The sequence below is a fragment of the Phascolarctos cinereus genome, unplaced genomic scaffold (assembly GCF_003287225.1).
Source record: "Phascolarctos cinereus isolate Bilbo 61053 unplaced genomic scaffold, phaCin_HiC Scaffold_2;HRSCAF=192, whole genome shotgun sequence".
Classification (NCBI taxonomy): Eukaryota; Metazoa; Chordata; class Mammalia; order Diprotodontia; family Phascolarctidae; genus Phascolarctos; species Phascolarctos cinereus.
In genome coordinates this window covers 226,404,702-226,424,391 of record NW_027555625.1, presented here as the reverse complement: position 1 = coordinate 226,424,391, position 19,690 = coordinate 226,404,702, and the positions used below count along the sequence as shown (strand labels likewise).

General features: G+C 39.3%; 1 protein-coding gene across 3 annotated transcripts in view; it reads right to left on the bottom strand.

The window, feature by feature from the left end:
* Positions 1-311: 311 nt before the first annotated feature.
* Positions 312-19,690, bottom strand: part of NUDCD3 (NudC domain containing 3) — a 111,065-nt gene continuing 91,686 nt past the window's right edge. For 2 of the 3 annotated variants that reach the window (XM_078149838.1, XM_020984057.2), the window contains exons 5-6: positions 16,001-16,189; positions 312-7,290 (exon numbers count right to left, since the gene is read on the bottom strand). In XM_078149838.1, the coding sequence (XP_078005964.1) occupies positions 7,180-7,290; positions 16,001-16,189 (300 nt within the window). In that variant the 3' untranslated portion in view covers positions 312-7,179. Of the gene's footprint in view, positions 7,291-9,111; positions 9,573-15,973; positions 16,190-19,690 lie in introns of all 3 variants that reach the window. The other variant, XR_013484673.1, reaches the window with a different exon arrangement.

Genomic DNA, 19,690 nt, shown 5'->3' with positions numbered 1-19,690 from the left:
CCTTAATTTACTTATGAACTAATCTGGTCATTACCCAAAAATCTCTGGTGGCTCTCTTACTGCTATTTAAGTATCACAACAGAAGTGAATCACAAAAAGCCTATTTTCTCTAAGCATAGGCTGTTGCATAGAACTATAGCACTAAATGCAATACAGCATATTGGTTTATAGACCTGTAATTGTGGTCCAGTTCCAAAAAGCCTCAAAGAATGTAAGAAAATACATATATAATAATAATTTTAAAAAGCTCATTTAGCTCTTAATTTAGACTGAGGGAAAAGAGACCCGACTGAAGAAATGAAAAGTCTTAGTATTTTAAAAAAATCATTTTATTTCTTTCAAATACATAAAGTGGCTTCAGTGTTGACAGAGGCACAAATGGCCCTACTTTGATGGATAAGAACGATTTGTAACTAGTCAACTTTAACATATGCTTCAAAAATCCTCGGAGGCATCAAATTCATTTAGTCTGTTAAATAGAGCTCCTGCAATTTTATTTACATCATTTGCTTCACAAATTTTCTAATCTTATAAAGAGAAAGGGTAAACTAGTCCAGTCCATTTTTGAATTATCACATTCTGAATTAGCAGAATCTGACTAATGAAGCTCTGCTGGGCCAGCATTTTAAGCCAATTCTCCATCTTCACCATAATCCAGAGAGAAGTGATAATAGCTCAAATAGCTTAGCACTTCAAGGTTTGCAAAGTGCCTCACGCATTAATTTCATTTCATCTTTACAACCCGAAGAAAGCAGGTATCACATACCATCACCCCCATTTTTGAGATGAGGAAACTATGGTCCAAAAAAGCTAACTGACTTGTCTAGAGTCACCCAGCTATTAAGCATCTGAGGCAGGACTGAAACCCACATCACCTAACTTTAGATCTAGCACTCCCCTCATCAAGGCCCAGTGCTCAACACCCATTTCTTTCCCCTCAGGCCACAAAAGCCACTTTTGCACTGCAAAAATTTTGACAGTGGAAAATATGGATACTACTAAGTTCCATTAGGATTTCCATCTAATTTCTCAGCTTGAGCTCCCTTTTCCCCTCCATTTCTTATTTTGGAAATAGCCTTGGGGTTGTGTTAAATCTTTCCGGCAAGGAGGTTGCCTGTGCCAGAGCAAGATCTAACTTGCTGCTGGATTCTGAGTTTATAGCTGTATTCCCTTCACATGGAACAAATGTGAACTGCTCTTATTATCCAGAGGCCTTGTTAGGGCCAATTCTTCCCAGCTGACTGGTCAAGGGAACAGATTTAAAGTGGATGGTAGCTTTGTATCCCCATCACGCAAGTTCAGTTCAGTTCCTTAAGAGATCCACTGATCCTCCCTGGAAATGTTTTCACTTAACAATTTTGATTCTTGATTTTTCTTTTTTTCATCATTCATTATAGGCAAAATCTAAAAGAAAATGGAATATCTGTACCTTTGAAACGTATCCTTCTGGGCTAGTCTAATTTCTGCCTACATTTTTTATCTTACGCAGGAAACTTTAAGCATCCTTAAGATTATATGAGAAAGGCCCAAATCAGACCCTGTCCTTGATACCATTCACTTTCCCTCCAGCCCACAAATGATTTATGGCCATACTGTGCAGTGCAGAGTATCAGACTTGGAGTCAGAGAACCTGGGTTTGAATACTCATTCTGAATGTTAGTTCAGCCACTAATACTTGTGTGGCCTTGGACAAGTCACCTAAACTCTCCGGGCCTTAGTTCCTCATCTAGAAAATGAAGGGATGGATGACCTCTGAGACTCCTTCTAGTTCTAAATTTATAATCCTACAATTGAGCTAATCTAACAAGGATACCATGGCACAGGCTCATAAATGTACAATTAATCTCAAACCTTTTCACCTAGGTGACTGCCCCTTCCCAGCTCTACATACATCCCTTAGGTCAGGATGCACAGCGCAATATATTTGTATTGTTTCTTTTCCCTCTCACGGCTGCCTTTCATGTTTACCCTAATCAATTTTCATTTCTATAAAAGTGGTTGGGGGTGGGAGGGGAGGAGAGAGAATATAGGGACAACCGTCTTGCTTGCCCTGCTCACATCATCAATATGATCCTGTCCATAACCAATCTGACTACCCTTCCAAACACTGCTAACTTTAGGGAGTCGTGCAGTACCCTGCAGCACAAGCCAAGTAAAATTTGGATGTCTCCAGGCAATTAAAGCTGACTTCTATGTATATGTCTATCTGGAGCAGGAAGGGCCTGTTTAGGTAATCAGAAAACCCAGTCTTGCCTCAAACCTCAGAGCACAATACTGTATACATGATTTTTTGGTAACCCCTCTTCTCATGCCCACTGGAAAATGTAGCTGTAGCGATGGCCTTGGAAGTCTAAGAACTGGCTGAGGAGCACTCGGGTTTATCTCAGGGTGGCTCCAATGTGGTTCTGAATTGTTAGGCCTGACAAAATAGAACAAAATCCATGATGAAGCAGAGCACTGTTTAACAGTTCACCTAATTAACTAAAGGATCATACAATTTTAGAAGGGACCTTAAAGGGCCACCTGGTCCAACCACTTCATTTTACAGACAAGGAAGTCAGGAATCAGAGAAATAAAAAACAGTAGCCTGAATTTACATAATGTTTTAAAATTTACAAAGTGTTTCACATATATTATCTCCTACGATTCTCACAACAACCCTGTGAGGCAGGTGCTATTTTATGAGGAAACAAAATTCAAGGCGTTTAGGGTCATATAGCCAGTAAAAATCTGAAGGAAGATTTGAACCTGGGTCTTCTCCACTCCAGTTCCAAGCACTATGCTCTGTGGCCATGCAGTGATTTGCTACAAGCTACAAAGTTCTAACAGTCAGGATTTATGTATTCTGGTTTGAAGTTTTCTGTTGGTTTCTTTTTAAACTATATCATGCTGCCCACTCTCAACACAATAGCTTAAAGTACACATTAAATGAGTCTGTAGGACTTCATGGTACATGATGTTCATCATTTACATTATCAGAGAACACGATCCCTGGGTTGGAAGAAACCTTAAAGGCCACCTTGTCCAACCCTTATCTGAATAAAAATTCCTTCTACAACATACCACATCAAGTCTGTACTCAGAGACAACTGGTGAAGGGAGATATCCACTATTCTGCAGATAATCCATTCCATTTCTGAACATACAAACTGTTACAATATTTCCTTGTTTCCTAGAATTCCATTTCCACCCCCATCTTTGGAGTATGGGATGTGGTATACCAAAGGATGATAGCACCAACTTTCAGCAGCTGAGGATTATTATTTATAAGGTAATTTATAAGGTAATACATGGCAAAATACTAAATTAGAGGGGCTACAGCATAAACAGGAATGAAAAGGTTTGCTTCCTGGACATTAGTATTATTATCATTCATGGGACTCCCCAAGAGAAATGCAGAGGCAAGGACATGCACTTGAGATGAAATATCACCTGAATTCTTTTTAACTGGGACGGATCCTTCAATGAAAGAGTTCTAAGAGGACAGGTTATTGCAAGGTACTCATCTTAGCACTATCCAGATGTTGAGGTTAATATATAATTCAGGTGTCATCTGCCAAAATGCACTAATGATCTATTTGCACCTAGATAGAGGATGTAGGACTTCAATTTCTTTCTCATGCAGAAAGTTAGTTCAAAACCCCATTAGACTTCCAAGCACAGTATAGAGTCTGGCAGTCCAAACAAGTAACATGAGAGTGCTAGTGGGTGGAAACCACCTAATATTAATTCACTAACAGTGTTTCCTATGTATCTGGGCCCAGAGATCTTCAAATGATTTGTCACAATTAATCATCAAATATAGATGGAATTTTTTCAGCATCAAATCTCACACACAGACACCAAACTGCTTAAATACAGATTTATTGCAAACCAACACAGAAATGTGGAGTGTGTGAAGGAGAGCGGCCTCAGGATGTAGCACGCCCTACTCTGCTCAGAATCTCTGTTGGTGGAACTTAGTGGCCAAGTTGCTGCTGTCGGTTCTAAAACAAAGAAAACTGGTAGTATGCACTGACTCTAGAGGGCTGGACTGGCACATGGACACAAAGGGTAGGGCACACGTTTAAGAAGAGAGACAGCAAATCATTACAGAGCAGAGGATGAAGGTTTAAAAATACAGATGAGATTAATGCATATCCTGGAAAGGTGGGTCTAAGTCTAAGTCTTCCAAGTCTAGTCACTTAACATGCACCAGAGAAGCCTGCTATTACAAGGAATCTTAAAGTGAGTCCTTCTGTAATGTAATTAAATACCCCTAAAAGTTCCTATTTTTGTGTAGTGGTTTCATTTCTTTTAATAGGGGCATGCTAGTAGAGCTTCTATCATTTGATACTTCCTAACAAAAAGACAGAAGACCTGAGCCACATTAGGGCACTACCAAATGATGCCCTGGGTAGAAGAACATTTACAATAGAAGTGAATCATTTAAAAAAATCTTCCAGTAGTTTATGGACAGATTATCTATTGTCCCTGCTTTAGCCAAACCACATATACCCTTCTGCAAAGCTCCTATACTATGGGTACTCAAGAAGGTGGCAAAACTATGAATCAGAAACATGCTAAGAAGAGCCAGAGATAGACAAAAAGGTTCAAGAGGTGCATATAAACATCATTAAAAATTAAAAATAAAGGAATCTTTAAACAAAGAGCATTCTGTCTGTGAAATGCTACTTTGGAATGAGGGTGTACTAGCCTCACTCTCTTTCATGTGAACTCAGAGAGAAATGAGCGGAGACCCTGGCATTTTAGCAAGTTTCAAAGCACAAGGCCTTCGTAATAGGCAATGGGTTTTCATTTTTTTTTGCTCTGTATTTCTAGAGAACAGTTCTGTTCTGATTCATAAAAACCATAGCCTTAGTGACTAGCCCCCCAAAAAACATGGTGGTGTCCACCATCACTTCCCCATGAGAAGATATCTCTTAGACTTTTTAGGAGTCTCTGATTGTTTGGAATGAGCTGATGCTGCCCCCCAACACCACCTGGACACCTTAACACTTCTGATTCTGAAGAGATGCACCATTTACCTCAAGAGGTTGACCTTGATCTTTTCTGCAGAAAAAAGTGACATGTCCTATGGAAAGTTCCCTGGGGATGAGAGTTGAACAGCTTTCTTATAACAACTCCAAGGAAATAGTGTGGCTGGAAATAAGTTGTAAGTCAGCGGCTGAGTCTGAAATGACAGACTCAGTAAGATCACTACTTGGCTGCTGGACTCACCCACCGTGAAGAATTGCTTGTCCCATAAAAATCCACCTATTATTCTCTCAGAAAAGGGTCACATAATAACATGTAGGTATTCATTATGGATGACCATAAATTGGGGTGGGGTTCTAAAGTAAAGAGACATTTCTCTAGGAAATCAGAAAAAAAAATTGATATAATTTATGTTCCTGGATTATCTGTTAACCAGGTATGCAATGCTAGGTGAATCTGAAGGCTTAGCTTTCTCAGTGGTGGTCAAATGGGATGGGGATAAAGACTGAATCAAAAGTGGGCTATGTTTATATCTTTCGAGCTAACAGTGATATGCTGTTTCTAAGGAACGCTGAAAAACAAACGTCCCTAGACAAGCAAAGAACTAATGAGTACGTGTTCCTAGACCTCAGAAGGAACAGTCAGCAGGCCCACTTCACCTGTAAGCAGGTTTTAAAGTGCAGTTCCCATATCTGTCAATAGCACAGATTAGCAAGACGGTTGTTCTTCAGGTGTTAATAATAAGATTCTTTCTCTTAAGTAACCAAGTGAGCAGTGACCACTGTTGCATAGTAGGAACAGATGGGAACAAAGATATAAACTGAAGCCAGCTCAAACAGAGCAGGATTTTGAGAGTACCAAGTTCCTGACATTTCTGCCTCTGTCTGCTCAGCACATGGGAGCCAGCATCCTTATTCCTACCCTTTTTGCAATTATTCTTCAGGGACAGCAATGCTTAAACTGGAACCCTTGAGGGCATCAATGATATCCTATGCAGGCTACCCATTAATCATTTGAGGATTTCCACTGCTTTGTGCCTTTCAACAGAGGGCAAACATATCATTCATTGTATGCTGAAATATCTCCCCTGTTCCCAGAGACTATCCTGCCTCCCACTGAGCTCGACATTCATCCAGGAGATGTATGTAAACAAAATATAAGTTGTGGATTATGGGGGCTGAAAAGAGACTTCAGGATAAACACAGAAGAAGAGTGGCAGCTAGAAGTCCATTACTCAGACAAGAGTGGGATAGAATGCATGGCCAACACTGGGACGAACAGAGGGCACTGGCCTAATCTTCCCTGGCCTCAGAAATGCCATGATTAGACAGCTCTATCCTGCACTCTTTCCCAAGACAGAAATGTCTACCTGCAGCTTATCTTTTCTGGGAGAACTTGCACCTCCTTCCAATATCTGGGCCTTGTTCAATAAGAGAGCAACAAATAAAGACACCAGAATCCCAACTAGGCAGGTTTCTGCCACTGTGGGGGCAGCTTCAACTCTTTACTGTTAGTGCCTGGGAGGCACCCAAAGGCAGGAAAAAAATAGGACTTGACAAATTGATGAGCAAGACTGAATGTGGAATTTTTAAACAAAAGGCCAAACTAAGGGGCTTCCTGAAACAGCACAGCCTGAAGCAGCCATCACAGAGCTGCTTCTCATCAGCACATGTAAGTCACACAACTCCAAATCACTCCAACAACTGCAGGGAAAAAACCCAGCAACAGCAACTCCCCTTCTCCCCCCCAACCCTCCCTCCCCACCCCCTAAAGAGAACTGAGCAGAATCGCATCAAAACAACAGCAAGCAGAGAACACAGAAGGAAAGAAAATGCAGCTTGCGGTGGCTGGTTACCGTGGTGACGGGAGTATGTAATCCTGCATTTGCCAGGACATCTCCCTCATGCATAACAAATATTCTAACTTGGCATCAGCCATAGCAGTTGCTATGCATTAACCTTCCCTCTACTCCCCCCCCTTCTTCCCTGAAACAGACAGGAAGGGAGGACGGAGGAGGTTGGGGTACCCAAACACCCCTTGCAAATAAAGATGGATACAGGGGTGGACAAGATGAGTCCCAGGCATGCATGACAGCCTTGGAGGAAAAGCAGGAGGGAAAGAGCCCACACAAAAAGGCCTTTCTCTGCCTTATCCTCTACGTCCAAGAGCTTGATTTGAGTAAGTTTTCTTTCCTTCTTGTCATTAAAACTGCACAGCCCCTGGGGAGATGTTGAACATGGATGGGTCGAATCTCTGGCCTCGGAAGGGGGAGCCTTCTGCATCCCATCCTTTCTTCAGCATCTCATGGACTTTCTACAAACAAAAAATATAAAAATTAACATCACTGCAAGGCACTGCAAAGTTTTTTCGTTTGTTTTTTCCCCAAAGCAGGTTTCCAATCAATAGGCTTCTTTTGCTTGCTTCTTTTAATTTTTGCCAGTGGCCAGAAAGGAGGGTGGTTGGCTCATGGAACTGGCCTGGTGGAAGTGGCTTGCTGTTACTTATATGGGGCAAGCAGGGCAAGCAGACATATTTTCAACAGCTGATACCTTCCATCTTGCCACCACAGAGCAGAAGTATTAGATACTCTTTGGAATGCATTTCCTTTTTCACTACCATCAGGCATCTCTGTCCAAAATCCAAAAGGAGGTACAAAGCAGAGGCAATTTCAGACTGATGTCTCTGTCTTTCACCTACATCAATTTAGGAACAACTCTAGCAAGTGGGCAGCATGGCAGAGTGGGTTAAGATCTGGCCTCAAAGCCAAGAAGGCCTGGGTTCAAGTCCCAACCTGTCAGTGCTCTACACAATTCTCTAAGACTACAAGGTGGAGAGAAGATGAAGAGAGCTCTCCATGACAATAAAATCACAGATTTAGACCCCGATTCCTATCCCCTACCTGAGAAAAAGTATGGTTCCTACTTTTCCACAAATGGGATACGATGATTAGGCAAACAGCATAGGAGAACTAGCCTTAATGAACCAAACTGCTCTAGTCAAACCCAACAGATTACTTCAGTATGTGCTGCATAGTAACGGATGCCAGAAAGTTCTCCCGTATGGTTTAAGAAAGCTTTACTGTAGTAATGGCGAACTGGTTCCTGCTTTACCCGCCTCTGACCCAGCTAAATCACCTTGCTGAACTCTCCATCAGAGCTGTACTTCAGAGCAAGCTAGTTCCTCCCAGTGTATGGCCCTTTGGGAACTGGCATCAATGGAATCACAGACATCCTTAAATGAGGAGGAGCAAATTTGTGGAGATAAAGCCCCAGGACCATGCACAGTTCAGCTGCTCCACTCAAGATGGAGTTTGCCTCAACTGATTTGACCTGGCTTTTTCTTCTTAAATCATTTCTTCAAAGATTCTTTTGGATGTCCTATGACGGTGACTAGCTACTTTGTAGGAGAAACTATGCCAACTGAAGGATGTGGCCTTTAGTACTAGGGAACAATTTCTCAATTTCTTAGAATGAACTGAGAAAGGGTAACATTCAGGAACTGGCTAGAGACAAGAGGGTCACCTTCCCCCTCTATGAGGCCAGGGAAATTGTAGGTCTTGTTTTCAGAAGGCTCAAACATCAATAACTTGATAAACTACTGACCTCCCAACTGACCGACAATATAGTAGGAATAAAACTCATGCCTCTGAACACTCAGCATTAGAGCAATTTTCTAAGATACCTGATACATATAGCTTTCTGCTTGGGCTGGAAAAGTGCCCTCAAAAGGATTACAGCTTTTAAAACTCAAACAAGCAAACTATGGATACTTAGCTGTGGAGTAGTATCTCTAAGGAATTAATGACAGTTACTCTCAACTTCTTGTATCTAACTAACCTATGTGGCTCTCTGTAAAGCTTTTTTTCCTAAGGTAACTATAATCTGGTATCAGATGACATCAGCACTGATGCTGCAGGATGTCTAGGAAAGAGAATGAAGTCAAACAGACACTATTAAGAAGAAACATAAATTTAGCATTTGTTTTTTCTTTTATTAAAAATCTTCCCCACCTGTGAGGAAATGTTTCTCTAATCAGATGCCAAGGTACTGGGATTTCCAATACTGAATTTTTATAAATAAATAGTACCTACAGAGATAATAAAGCCATAAAGAGAGACGAGAAGCAACTCCTTACCATATAATTCTGTCTCAGTCCTAACTTGCAATTCCTGCTGTTAAAAAAAAAAAATGAGCCTTTTCATGGCAGTCTTTTTTTTTTTTTGTGGTAGCAAAGTGATTACCTATCAGTTGGGAAGTAGCTGAACAAGCTGTGATACATAAATGTAATGGAATATTTCTGGACTGTGATGGATTTAGAAAAACACTGGAAGACTTGTATGAACTGATAGAGAGCAAAAAAAGCAGGACCAGGAGCATGGATACACAAAGATAATCAGGTAACCAATAACACAAAAAGGCAGCTACTCTCAGCTTAAATACAGTGACCAATCTTGGTCCCAAAGGACAGGGGATGAAACACTTTCTTCCTCTCTGAGAAGTGGGGATTCATGGTTTCAGAACTGCATATGCTATAAAGTCAAGTCACCATGCTGGCTGGTATTTCTTAATTGTTTTTCTTCATTATGAAGCAGGGTTCTAAAAGGGAGATGAAATAGTGTATCAGAAAATAACTGGCATAAAAAACAAATGGCATCAATAAAATTGTAAAAATTAAAATTAAAAAGATCGAGTGTCTACCAAGTAAGATTTTAGAAATTAAATCAATTACACAGTAGCAGATGCTAGAGAGGTTTCCCTATGTGTTGTGGAGAATGGTCCTTGCTGGTCTGCTTCTGATCCGCCTCAGGCACCTTCCTGCTTTTCTGGCAGAGTCACACTTCAGGCAGCCTCACTCTTCCTAGTGCACTTCGATGAAAGAAGTGCCCATTGAAGTCTAATTCCTACCTCTGTGTACTCATGTATGATTTCTCTCTGCCTTTTAAATGCTATTCTAACACTGAGGTTTCCCAACATATGACATTCACTGAATGAGTCCTGTTCTGCCTGGGGATTATGCTGCCTCAATACTACCTACCCCATTCTAGCCTCGTATTCTTTTCTACTATTCTCCTATCTTCATCAGATCTTTTTTATCACTAGAGATTTTACCCTAATGGCCTTGCCAGTCAATTTCTGTTCCTAGAGAATCAAGTGCTACTTTTTTGCAGTATAACAACAGAATGACACCTTCTAGGTGCTACTCCTGGAGCCTAGACTCGTGATCATACATTGGGGTAACCATGGACAAGTGGGATACCCCTCAGTTAAAAGGTCCAATACTAAAAGACAGAGGCTGTCTATAGTACATATCAATTTACATACTAAGGAATTTCTGGGGATTCTTGGCTTACTTGCAGAATTAGAGAAGGTAAGGGACCTGTAATTATACTCTAAGAATCTGCTCTGGGCCTTGTTCGAAGTCAGAAATTCAAGAAAAGTCAGGCTAATTTTGCTTCACTAGGGGTAAGCCGACAGAGAATTGAGTGTAGATTAGTCAGCTAATTAATAAGTGTGCCCACCCAAACTATCCACATAGCAAGGGGTGGGGAAAGGAGGGAAAAATGGAGGAGGGAAGGAGAGAGAGGGAAAAGGGAGAGAGAAGGAAGACAGAGAAAGAGAGAGAGAGAGAGAGAGAGAGAGAGAGAGAGAGAGAGAGAGAGAGAGAGAGAGAGAGAGAGAGAGAGAGAGACTGATTTACCTTATCTGTTTTTAGAAATAAAGATCATGTGAATGCCTACTTTCTGGTTCATGGTAGAATGTACATAGCAGAAATTTAATACACGTTCACTAATAGCAATTACATATACCAGAGATAAAGTATGAAGCAAAGAAATAACTAGAATTTGAATGCAATCTAGATAGAATGCTATTGTCTTGGAGATAGGTAACTCTCCTTAGACCAAAACTAAATATGGAAAACAGTTAAAGTAATTGACCAATCCAAAAAAAGAAGATGCAAGGTAATCATACAGAATTTCAAATTATGACAAGAATGTTGTCATAAAATTATCATTTTAACAATTACAACTCACATTTATATAACACTTTAAAATCTACAAAGTTTTGTTTTTTAACAATAAATTCAGCTCCAATATCAGTATTAGCATTCTTATCCTCATCTTACAGATAAAGAAAACTTTAAGGCCAAAAAACCCTCACAATTTACCTGGAATGCCAGAAACATAATTTGCAAATCTGGTAAAATTAAGAGAGCAGTCAGATATGCAGAATTTCTTTAGGACACAAATCAGTGAGCTAGATACAGGACAGCCTATATGTGTTCCTTGACTGAGGAATATTCCAGAAGTCCATGGCTACCTAAAATATGATTGCCAAAAGTCTGTACTATAGGAACAGTAATAGGCATATCATACTGCTATAATGCCTTAGAAGTTTTCATAAATGGAAAATATTAGTATTACTGACAATAACTGGCATTCATTTAAAAGTTTCAAAGTACTTTATATACATGATCTCATTTGAATTTAACAACCCAGTGCTGTAGAAACTACAGATATTATCATCCTCATTTTATAGTGAGGAAAGTGAGGCTCAGACAAATTAAATAATTTGTCTATGGCCACACAGCTAAGTGTAAAGAATAGAATTTCAACCTAGGTGTTCTTGATTCCCAGGTCCAGCATATTATCTATTCTTCCTAACACGGTTTAACTATAACTTTGCCAATTCCACAAAGCAAATGATTTCCAACAAAGAGTAATGCCCAAACTCTTTTCTTCACAAATAAAAGATACAGTAATTTCTTGATCATTACAAGGAAAGTGCTTTGTAAACCTTTAGAGTACTCTATAAATGTGAGCTATTATAATAATAATTCTAGAGGAAGTTTGTAGGTTAATAATAATAGCTACAACTTATGATTTTTCGATAGCAGTCTTCTTACATATGCTCATACAGCAACTTATATGTGAAAATGTAACTAGATATAACAAAATGATGATACAAATTCACATTATAGAGGACACAAGCCTGCCTTCTATGTCTGTTTCACCAGAAAATGATTCAAATACAGCAAATGCCATTATTATTTCCAATCACTGTTAGGAGCTTGGAGGTAAATAAGGACAATCTGGGAAAAATGTGTCAGACCCTTAAAAACACAGAAAAGTGAGATAAACTATTTTCCAGGCCTAGTTTTGATGTCTGTGCTGTTTGAGGAGAGTGTCTTCTCCAGGTCCTTGTGGTCTTCATTTTACTATCCATCACTCAATCATTTTCATTTTATTCGCCTTTCAGTTATACAAGAAGGGAGAGAGCTTCCTGTCTTCTTAAGTTAAACCTTATAGTCTGAACTTCCTGATGAGACCAGAGGGAAACAAGCAGGAACCTGACTGGTTCTCTTTACCAATAAGGCAGAGTTGATACTGCATCCAAGTAACCTCAATATAACTGAGTAATCTCCATACACAATGTGGAAACTAAACCTTACTGTGTAAAGACAGAATGCATAGAAAGTATTCCATTTGTACCATATGATGTCATCAGATTATCTAACTCTGAATGAATGCAAAAGAGGCAAATAACATTACCTTCTCCCACTTTAGAAGACTAATTCTGCTCTAATTTAGCACTAAGTTTTTGCCTGGTTTGTGCCTAGACTGCAGAATCCCAAGGAAACTGAGCCAAAATCTGGTGCTCTCTGGAAATTTGGGTTTACTCTTGCTAAGGCCTGGACCCTTAGGTTCACTCTGGAACAGAAGAACACTCTTGACCTTCCCCTAGGCAAGTTTCAAAATATTATTAACTTGATTACTTAACATTATTAACTAGGTCAAACTGGATTTTCTGAAATCAAATCAAAACATTGGCCTTTGGAGGTGAAAAAGGTGATAGTTGCTTATGGTATCATTTGACCCTTGTGTGTTAATCCTATGAAGCATCTTCAAAGACTTTTGTGGAAAGAAAAGGCAAGCAGTTTCTCCTGAGCAGGATACAGCCCCATTTTATATTGGACCACTTTAGCCCCAAATGAGCAGTTCTTTGTTTATGGATAACTTCAAAACAATAGAAGGTAAGCTCCTCAAGGACCAAATTAAGGCAGTAACTTGTACTTCTGCCTTTGTAACTCCAGCACCTAGCACTATTCCTGGCATTTAGTAGGCAATTAATAAATGCAATTGAATGAACAAGCCATGAAAGTAGAGAAGAAATCAAACTCTCCCAGAATCAGCTTAGGTTCCTGGAAAGCAAGGCCTTATGAAGAAGGGCAGAGCCTTTGATTCAAAATGAGGTCAGACTTATTCCAGACACTTCTAGGAAGCCTGGACAACTGAAATGAGACAGAGGGGGAGAGGTAAAGGCCGAGAAGAAATGTACTGAAGAGAGTGGAGATGGGAGAGATCAGATTGAGTGGACATAGTAATCAAGTACCCCTCTTTAGATAGAAAAATTTGATTTGTTTTAAGTATTCCAACGTTAAGTATTCCAATTCCAATTATAAACTGGCTTATGAAATTTTCCTTGCACTGTGCAACTCTAGTCCATAAAGCATCTGACTGTTGCTCGTACAAACTGCATTAATGACAAACTATAATTAAAATAAGGAAAAAAGTAATTTGGAATATTTCTTCATGACAAAAATTCAATTTTATTTTTAATAGCCCAGTTTCTTATGGATTCACATCTGGATAAGCTGGTAGACTTGCTAGATTGCCCATTTGGTATCCATCAAGCAGGCATGTGAAGCCCTACTTTTGGCAGCTGGCATTTAGGTACTCCATTTTAACCTTAATCAAATAACAAATGTTTTCTAATCCCATTGAATGTAAACTAACCAGACTGAAAAAAAGAATTCTTGAATTAGGTCCAAAGAAAAATTTACAAATAAATCTCTTCTACATTTTGGATAGCCAATGGATAAAGGCAACCTACCTAAGAAAAGCAGCTAAGTAGGACTAAGTCTAACTGTCCAAATATGTGCAAAGGTCGTTTTAGAAATAAAAGGTCCTTACAATCTAAAGGCCATCTAAATTAAGTTCTATGATCTGGGCTACTCTCAGGTCCTAGGTATAGTAGCCTACATTGGACACATACAGAATTAACTGTACGCATTTTTTTTTAAGGGATATAAGGCATACTTAAAAATCTCATCAGTGGGCTACATTTCACTGAGTATTCAGTTCTGCAAGTCTTGAAATGATTCTTAATATGAAGAAAAAGATAAGAGACTTATGTAATAGGTGAATTTGAGGGGAAAAGGAAAAAAAGAGTATATTTTAATGAAATTGGTTTTGAGTTTGTGTGTGAAAAAGGGCTGGGAAGAGCTTTGACAATCACTATGAGTATACCTAAGGGTAGAGATCTTGGCAGTGGATGTCACTATGAAGCCATATGAGTCTAATTAATCAGGCACACAATAACATAGCTTTTTAAAAAAATCTGGAGGCCATGAACATTAGAAGTGCTTCCTTCAATCGATCAATAACTATATGTAAAGCTCTATGTACCAGGCACTGTGCTCAACACTGGCCCTATCTATATAAAAAAACCAAATGGATAAATCAACAATAAAGAATAAATATATTACTTCAGGCATCCCCCAAATTCCACCACATGCACACAAGTCTAAATGTTCTGCTTAATTTACATTTCACTGTCACACTGAAGTTCAAATAAATGGTACTAACTGCTTATGTGGGACAATGCCAAGTTAAAAATAATTTCTGAGAAAAGCAAGTTTTTTTCTTCTCTGCTTAACTACCCTTAACCACTCTTCAGATTACAAAAACAGAAAGGAAGAATTTGCACATTTAATTGGCCAATTTTTCCTACTAGTAGTTTGTTTACATTGGGTTCTATAATGGGCAGATATTAACCAGTTTCATGTTTGTTTGTGGCTGGAATCTTTATATTACTTTCATCACTGCTCCCCTTTTCCCCAAAAAAATCCTACTAAAAAGGTGGGTACATTCATATTCTTTCAGTTTAAAAGTAAACTCGGGAGTTCTATATTCCCCACCATGAGCTCTCCACTTACTAGACCTGCACCTGAACTGCTGATAGCAGGAGGGATCTATAACACCATGCCTATGCTCTCAGACATCACTGGTCACATGGAGCATATCAGTGAAGTGAGAAGCACAGTTCATGTAGTGGCTTCTCTGGCTAGCCAAGGGCTAATAAGTTGACAATGCACTTCATTAAAGCTAACAAATATCTTTGTTACTTAGTTTAAAGTAATTACACCCCAGTGCCTCCTCTTCACTGAGCTACGTGTGATATTTCTGAAGTGCTCCTGATCTGCATCAGTGGAGGAAGTTTCACTGATCAAAAACTGGACTAGACAAAAAGACCAATGTGAAAGCATTGGGTCCCATCAGAGCTTGGACTAGCTTATGGCTCTGGAGTTTGCCCTGTAGCTTTTTGCCTGTCAAAGGCCAGCCTATCCAGTACAACACAATCCTCTTCATCCACCACAACCAAACATTCCCTGTTTATTTTATCAATGTTAATCTGCAGTGGTTAGATTCTTAGTCCTGATGACATCAGCATAATTTCATTTTCCTTTTGACTCCAGGGCACCAGAGAAAAACACATCAATACAAGGACATGATATAGGGGTAAAAGGGGAAAGGGGGGGGGGGAGAGAGAGAGAGAGAGAGAGAGAGAGAGAGAGAGAGAGAGAGAGAGAGAGAGAGAGAGAGAGAGAGAGAGAGAGAGAGAGAGAGAGAGAGTGTGTGTGTGTGTGTGTGTGTGTGTGCTCACTGGTCACCTCACTGGTCACCAGTGATGACTGCCTGGAAGCTGCTTTCTGAGGTAGTACTTGATACCTAAAAGTAGAAAAGAACATGAGAAAGCAATTCTTCCCAATACTGCACTAAGCAATTCCCTAAATTCTATATGTCCTCCCTATTTCTTCTTTTCTTCCCAGTTCTTCTACTGTACCTATTCATTTGCATGAAATAAAACCTACAGCATCTTCTGGGAAGGTAAGCAGCTGCTTGGAAAGTGTCTCCTTATATTTCTTCAAAGGATACTATAGGAACATCAATCTGAGCTCATACCAGCTCATGGCTCTGGGGTTTGCCCTGTAGTTTTTGGTGGTAGTCAAAGGTGAGTCTATCCAGTACGGCATGTTCCTCTTCATCCACTGTCGCCATTGAACGTTCCTTGTTTATTTTGTCAATGTCAATTTGCTCCTCTCCTTCCAGGATAGCACTCCACCAGTACTCTCCAACCTTATTCAGATTAATCTGGAGACAGAAAAGAATAGAAATCATTTTAAGTACATGAAAATGATAACAACTGCTAATCAACAGAGCCAACAACTTAAAGGACCAATTCTAGAATTATCAATCCATTTGTGTAAAGTGGTGAGACACAGGTCTGTCTACTCAGGAGTGTGAGTCCCAGAGAGAAATAACTACTGCCAGTTATTGTACACATATAATCCAACAAAGGATACACAGATGCTAGACGAAGCTTTGGCAAAATGGAAAGCAAAGTCTATCAGAGTCTTTCCCAAATGTCAATTAAAAAAATCAAACGAATCTATAAAGCCATTCATTTGTTTTCCATTTCTACAAATTACCTAAAAAACACCAGGTGGACAAGTATAGTCCCAATCTCCCACATTCCAAACATTCATTCATTCATTCTATACCTACTATACCATAAGAATACATGGGCTTTGCCACAGTCAGAGCCAAAAGGGAGACTTTACTTTAGCATCACAGAAAGCTGCAGAACTAATCATGTCTGAGTAAAGAGTGCACTAAGAATAAAAGTAGTGCACCAAAGAGGCTCTCAAAGAGGTACTTACAAGATACATACAGAGTAAATGGAAGGAAAGAAACAAGCATTTATTAAGAGCTTACTCTGTGCCAGGCACTATGCTAAGCACTTTACCAATATTATCTTATTTGATCCTCCCCATCAACCTTGGGAGGTTAGGTGCTATTATTATCCCCATTTTAGAGTTGAGGAAACTGAAGCAGACCTAGGGGTTAAGTGACTTGCCCAAGGCCACAAAGCTGGTAAGTAACTGAGGATGGATTTTAACTCAGGTCTTCCAGTCTCCAGGTTCAGTACTCTAGTAGTCACCGCACAAGCCAGCTTCTCAAGCCTTTGAGAAGTCTGAAACTGAGATGAAATACACTGTGGTTAGTCCTCAGCTAACCACCTAGTATAGCATAGACAAATGAAATTCACCAATAATTCAAATATCTCATTTCACTCAGTAACTTTACCCACTTTTGTATTTGTTTTTAAAACCAGAGGCATTATGTAGTAAAATGTTCTGACTTGTTTTTTTCACTTTCTTTTACTTCTACTGATGGTTTTAAGAAAGTGTTAAAAGCAAAGGAAAACAATAAGGTACACAGTGACATGATAATCAGTCCCTAAGGCAACCAAGGATTCAAAATTTAACAATATTTATTACCTAATATGTACTGGGCTAAGTGCTGGGAAAAATACAAATATTTAATTTAAAAAAAAAAAAGGCACAGTTCCTCCCCTCAGGAAGCTTACAACCTAGTAGATGATGTTTGATCATACAGAGAAATTTCAGTGAGAAAATGCATGAGATTTAAGGGCACTGGACTAGGAGTGAAGCTGCCTGACCTCTAGCTTTAGATTTAGTACTGACTAGCTGTGCAAACTTGAATCATCTCATCTTCATGGCCCTGAATTTCCTCATGTTTTACAGAGGGTGTTACACTAGGAGATCTGTAAAGGTTTCTCCCAGCTTCAAAATCTATGATTTCCTGAGTTAAATTTTAGGTGTGGCAGATGGCTTAACAGACTAAAGTTAAGACTACAGACTGGTGACAATGTGTGTGCCTCAGTTTCCTACTCTGAAGAGGAAAGTGTTTTCTATGTGCTCCGTATTTCCTATGAGTAAACCAAACAGATCAGTCATTCAGTTACTAACATATGTTGAATACTTGGCACTCTCCAGATGACAGATAGTAGAGGGGTGTGTGTGTGTGTGTGTGTGTGTGTGTGTGTGTGTGTGTGTAAGAGGGGGAAGAGGGAGAAGGGGAGAGGGGGAGAGAGAGAGAGTGAGTTAGAGTTGTTAGCCCTGGTAGAATATAGCCTGGGTCTCAAATGGCTTTAAAATATCACCTATTGACCTGAGCGAGTCACCTTCCACAATCCTAAAGTCTGGCCAAATAAATCAACAGGACAGCTCAAAAAGAACAGATGCTCCATTCTCCTGTTCTCTCCCACAGTTAGAATCCCTGTGGGATTAAAATGTGGGTCAGAACTCAAAGAAATTCTGTCTTAAAAGCTTAGTACAAAAGATTATAATTTCTAACGAACTAACAGATGGAGGTATTAATAGAAATGGGCCTGTGAAAGATCTTATAAAGGAAAATATCTCTTCCCCTCCCCCAAACAGGGTCCAACTACAAGATAAAGAACTATGATCATTCTCTGGGCATAACTACTTGGGCAACTAAGCAAGCTGCAAATACAGAAAAACAGCCCTTCTCTGACTGTCTACTGGGTTGGGGAGGAAGAGGAAAAAAGTAATAAAGTTAACAGATTCCTAAATGCTATCCATCCTCTACCCAAAATGCCAGCTCTCTGTGGCTTGGACTAGATAACAGACAATGCCCAAGGAGATTACTTACAGTTTACCAAAATCGAGGTTTATATTGATTTTCCCATTTCCAGACCCTAAGGTTGGCTTACTCTTCCCCAAGTGGACTCTGTAATTTCTTCATATTTATACAGCAGTCATCAATGATTTCCAAAGGAGAAAGTCCTGACCCTATTTACTTAGTTGGACAAAATTTAGACCTTCAATACAATGTAGTAAAAACTCTTTTAAGTGGGAAACATACTTCTGGTTTTCCTCACTGTAAAGTTCAATTCTATGTGTATGTATATAAATACATACTACAGACATACACACACACACACACACACACACACACACATATACACATACACATATGTACAAAATGGGCTCATATGATAGAAAACATATTTAAACATAAGTTCTACTTTGCTTTTCATTTACTACCTAGACATTACCATATTTCCCTACCTAGAAAATGACTCACATGAAATGGGCCATTCAAAATCTCAAACCAAAGAAATCTTGGAAGCTTTTACTATTGTTTTGCTGTTGTTCAAAAAAGAGAGAATAGATCATTTCAGTATGAACATTACCATTTCTGCAGAGCAAATAAGGTTTTATTGTGCAACTGTGAAGAACACAAAAGATCTAAAGTTTTGCTATTCATTAACTGACCACTTTGTTTCATTAGCTGAAACAATTTTCACCTTTAAATATCAGTCAGAAGTGAATAACCAATTCCCTTTGTCCCTACTTCTCCTTTCCCCAGAGTGACAGTGGTATTATCTTCCTGGAAAATAAACATACATTTTTTAATTGAACTGAAACCTGCCCAAATTCCAATACAAGTGAGGTAAATGCATTCTGCTTCATTTAAATCATCAATTCTACTTTAATTATGTTTCTGACTTGCCATACTCTGCCACTTAAATATATTGTTCTCTAGGTTTTCATGGGCACCATACATTGTATTTCAGTAACATATACACTGCAGCAAATGAAGTAACTCCAGGGTGTCATTTGTAAAGAGCCCTAGGATGCTCTAGGCTGAAAGTCCTGTGATAAAGCAAACTAATCATTAGAGTAGTAATATTTTTCCACGATGCCCACAGGATGCATGACATCATAAGCAGCTCTGGAGGTGTTCATAAAGACAGGACAT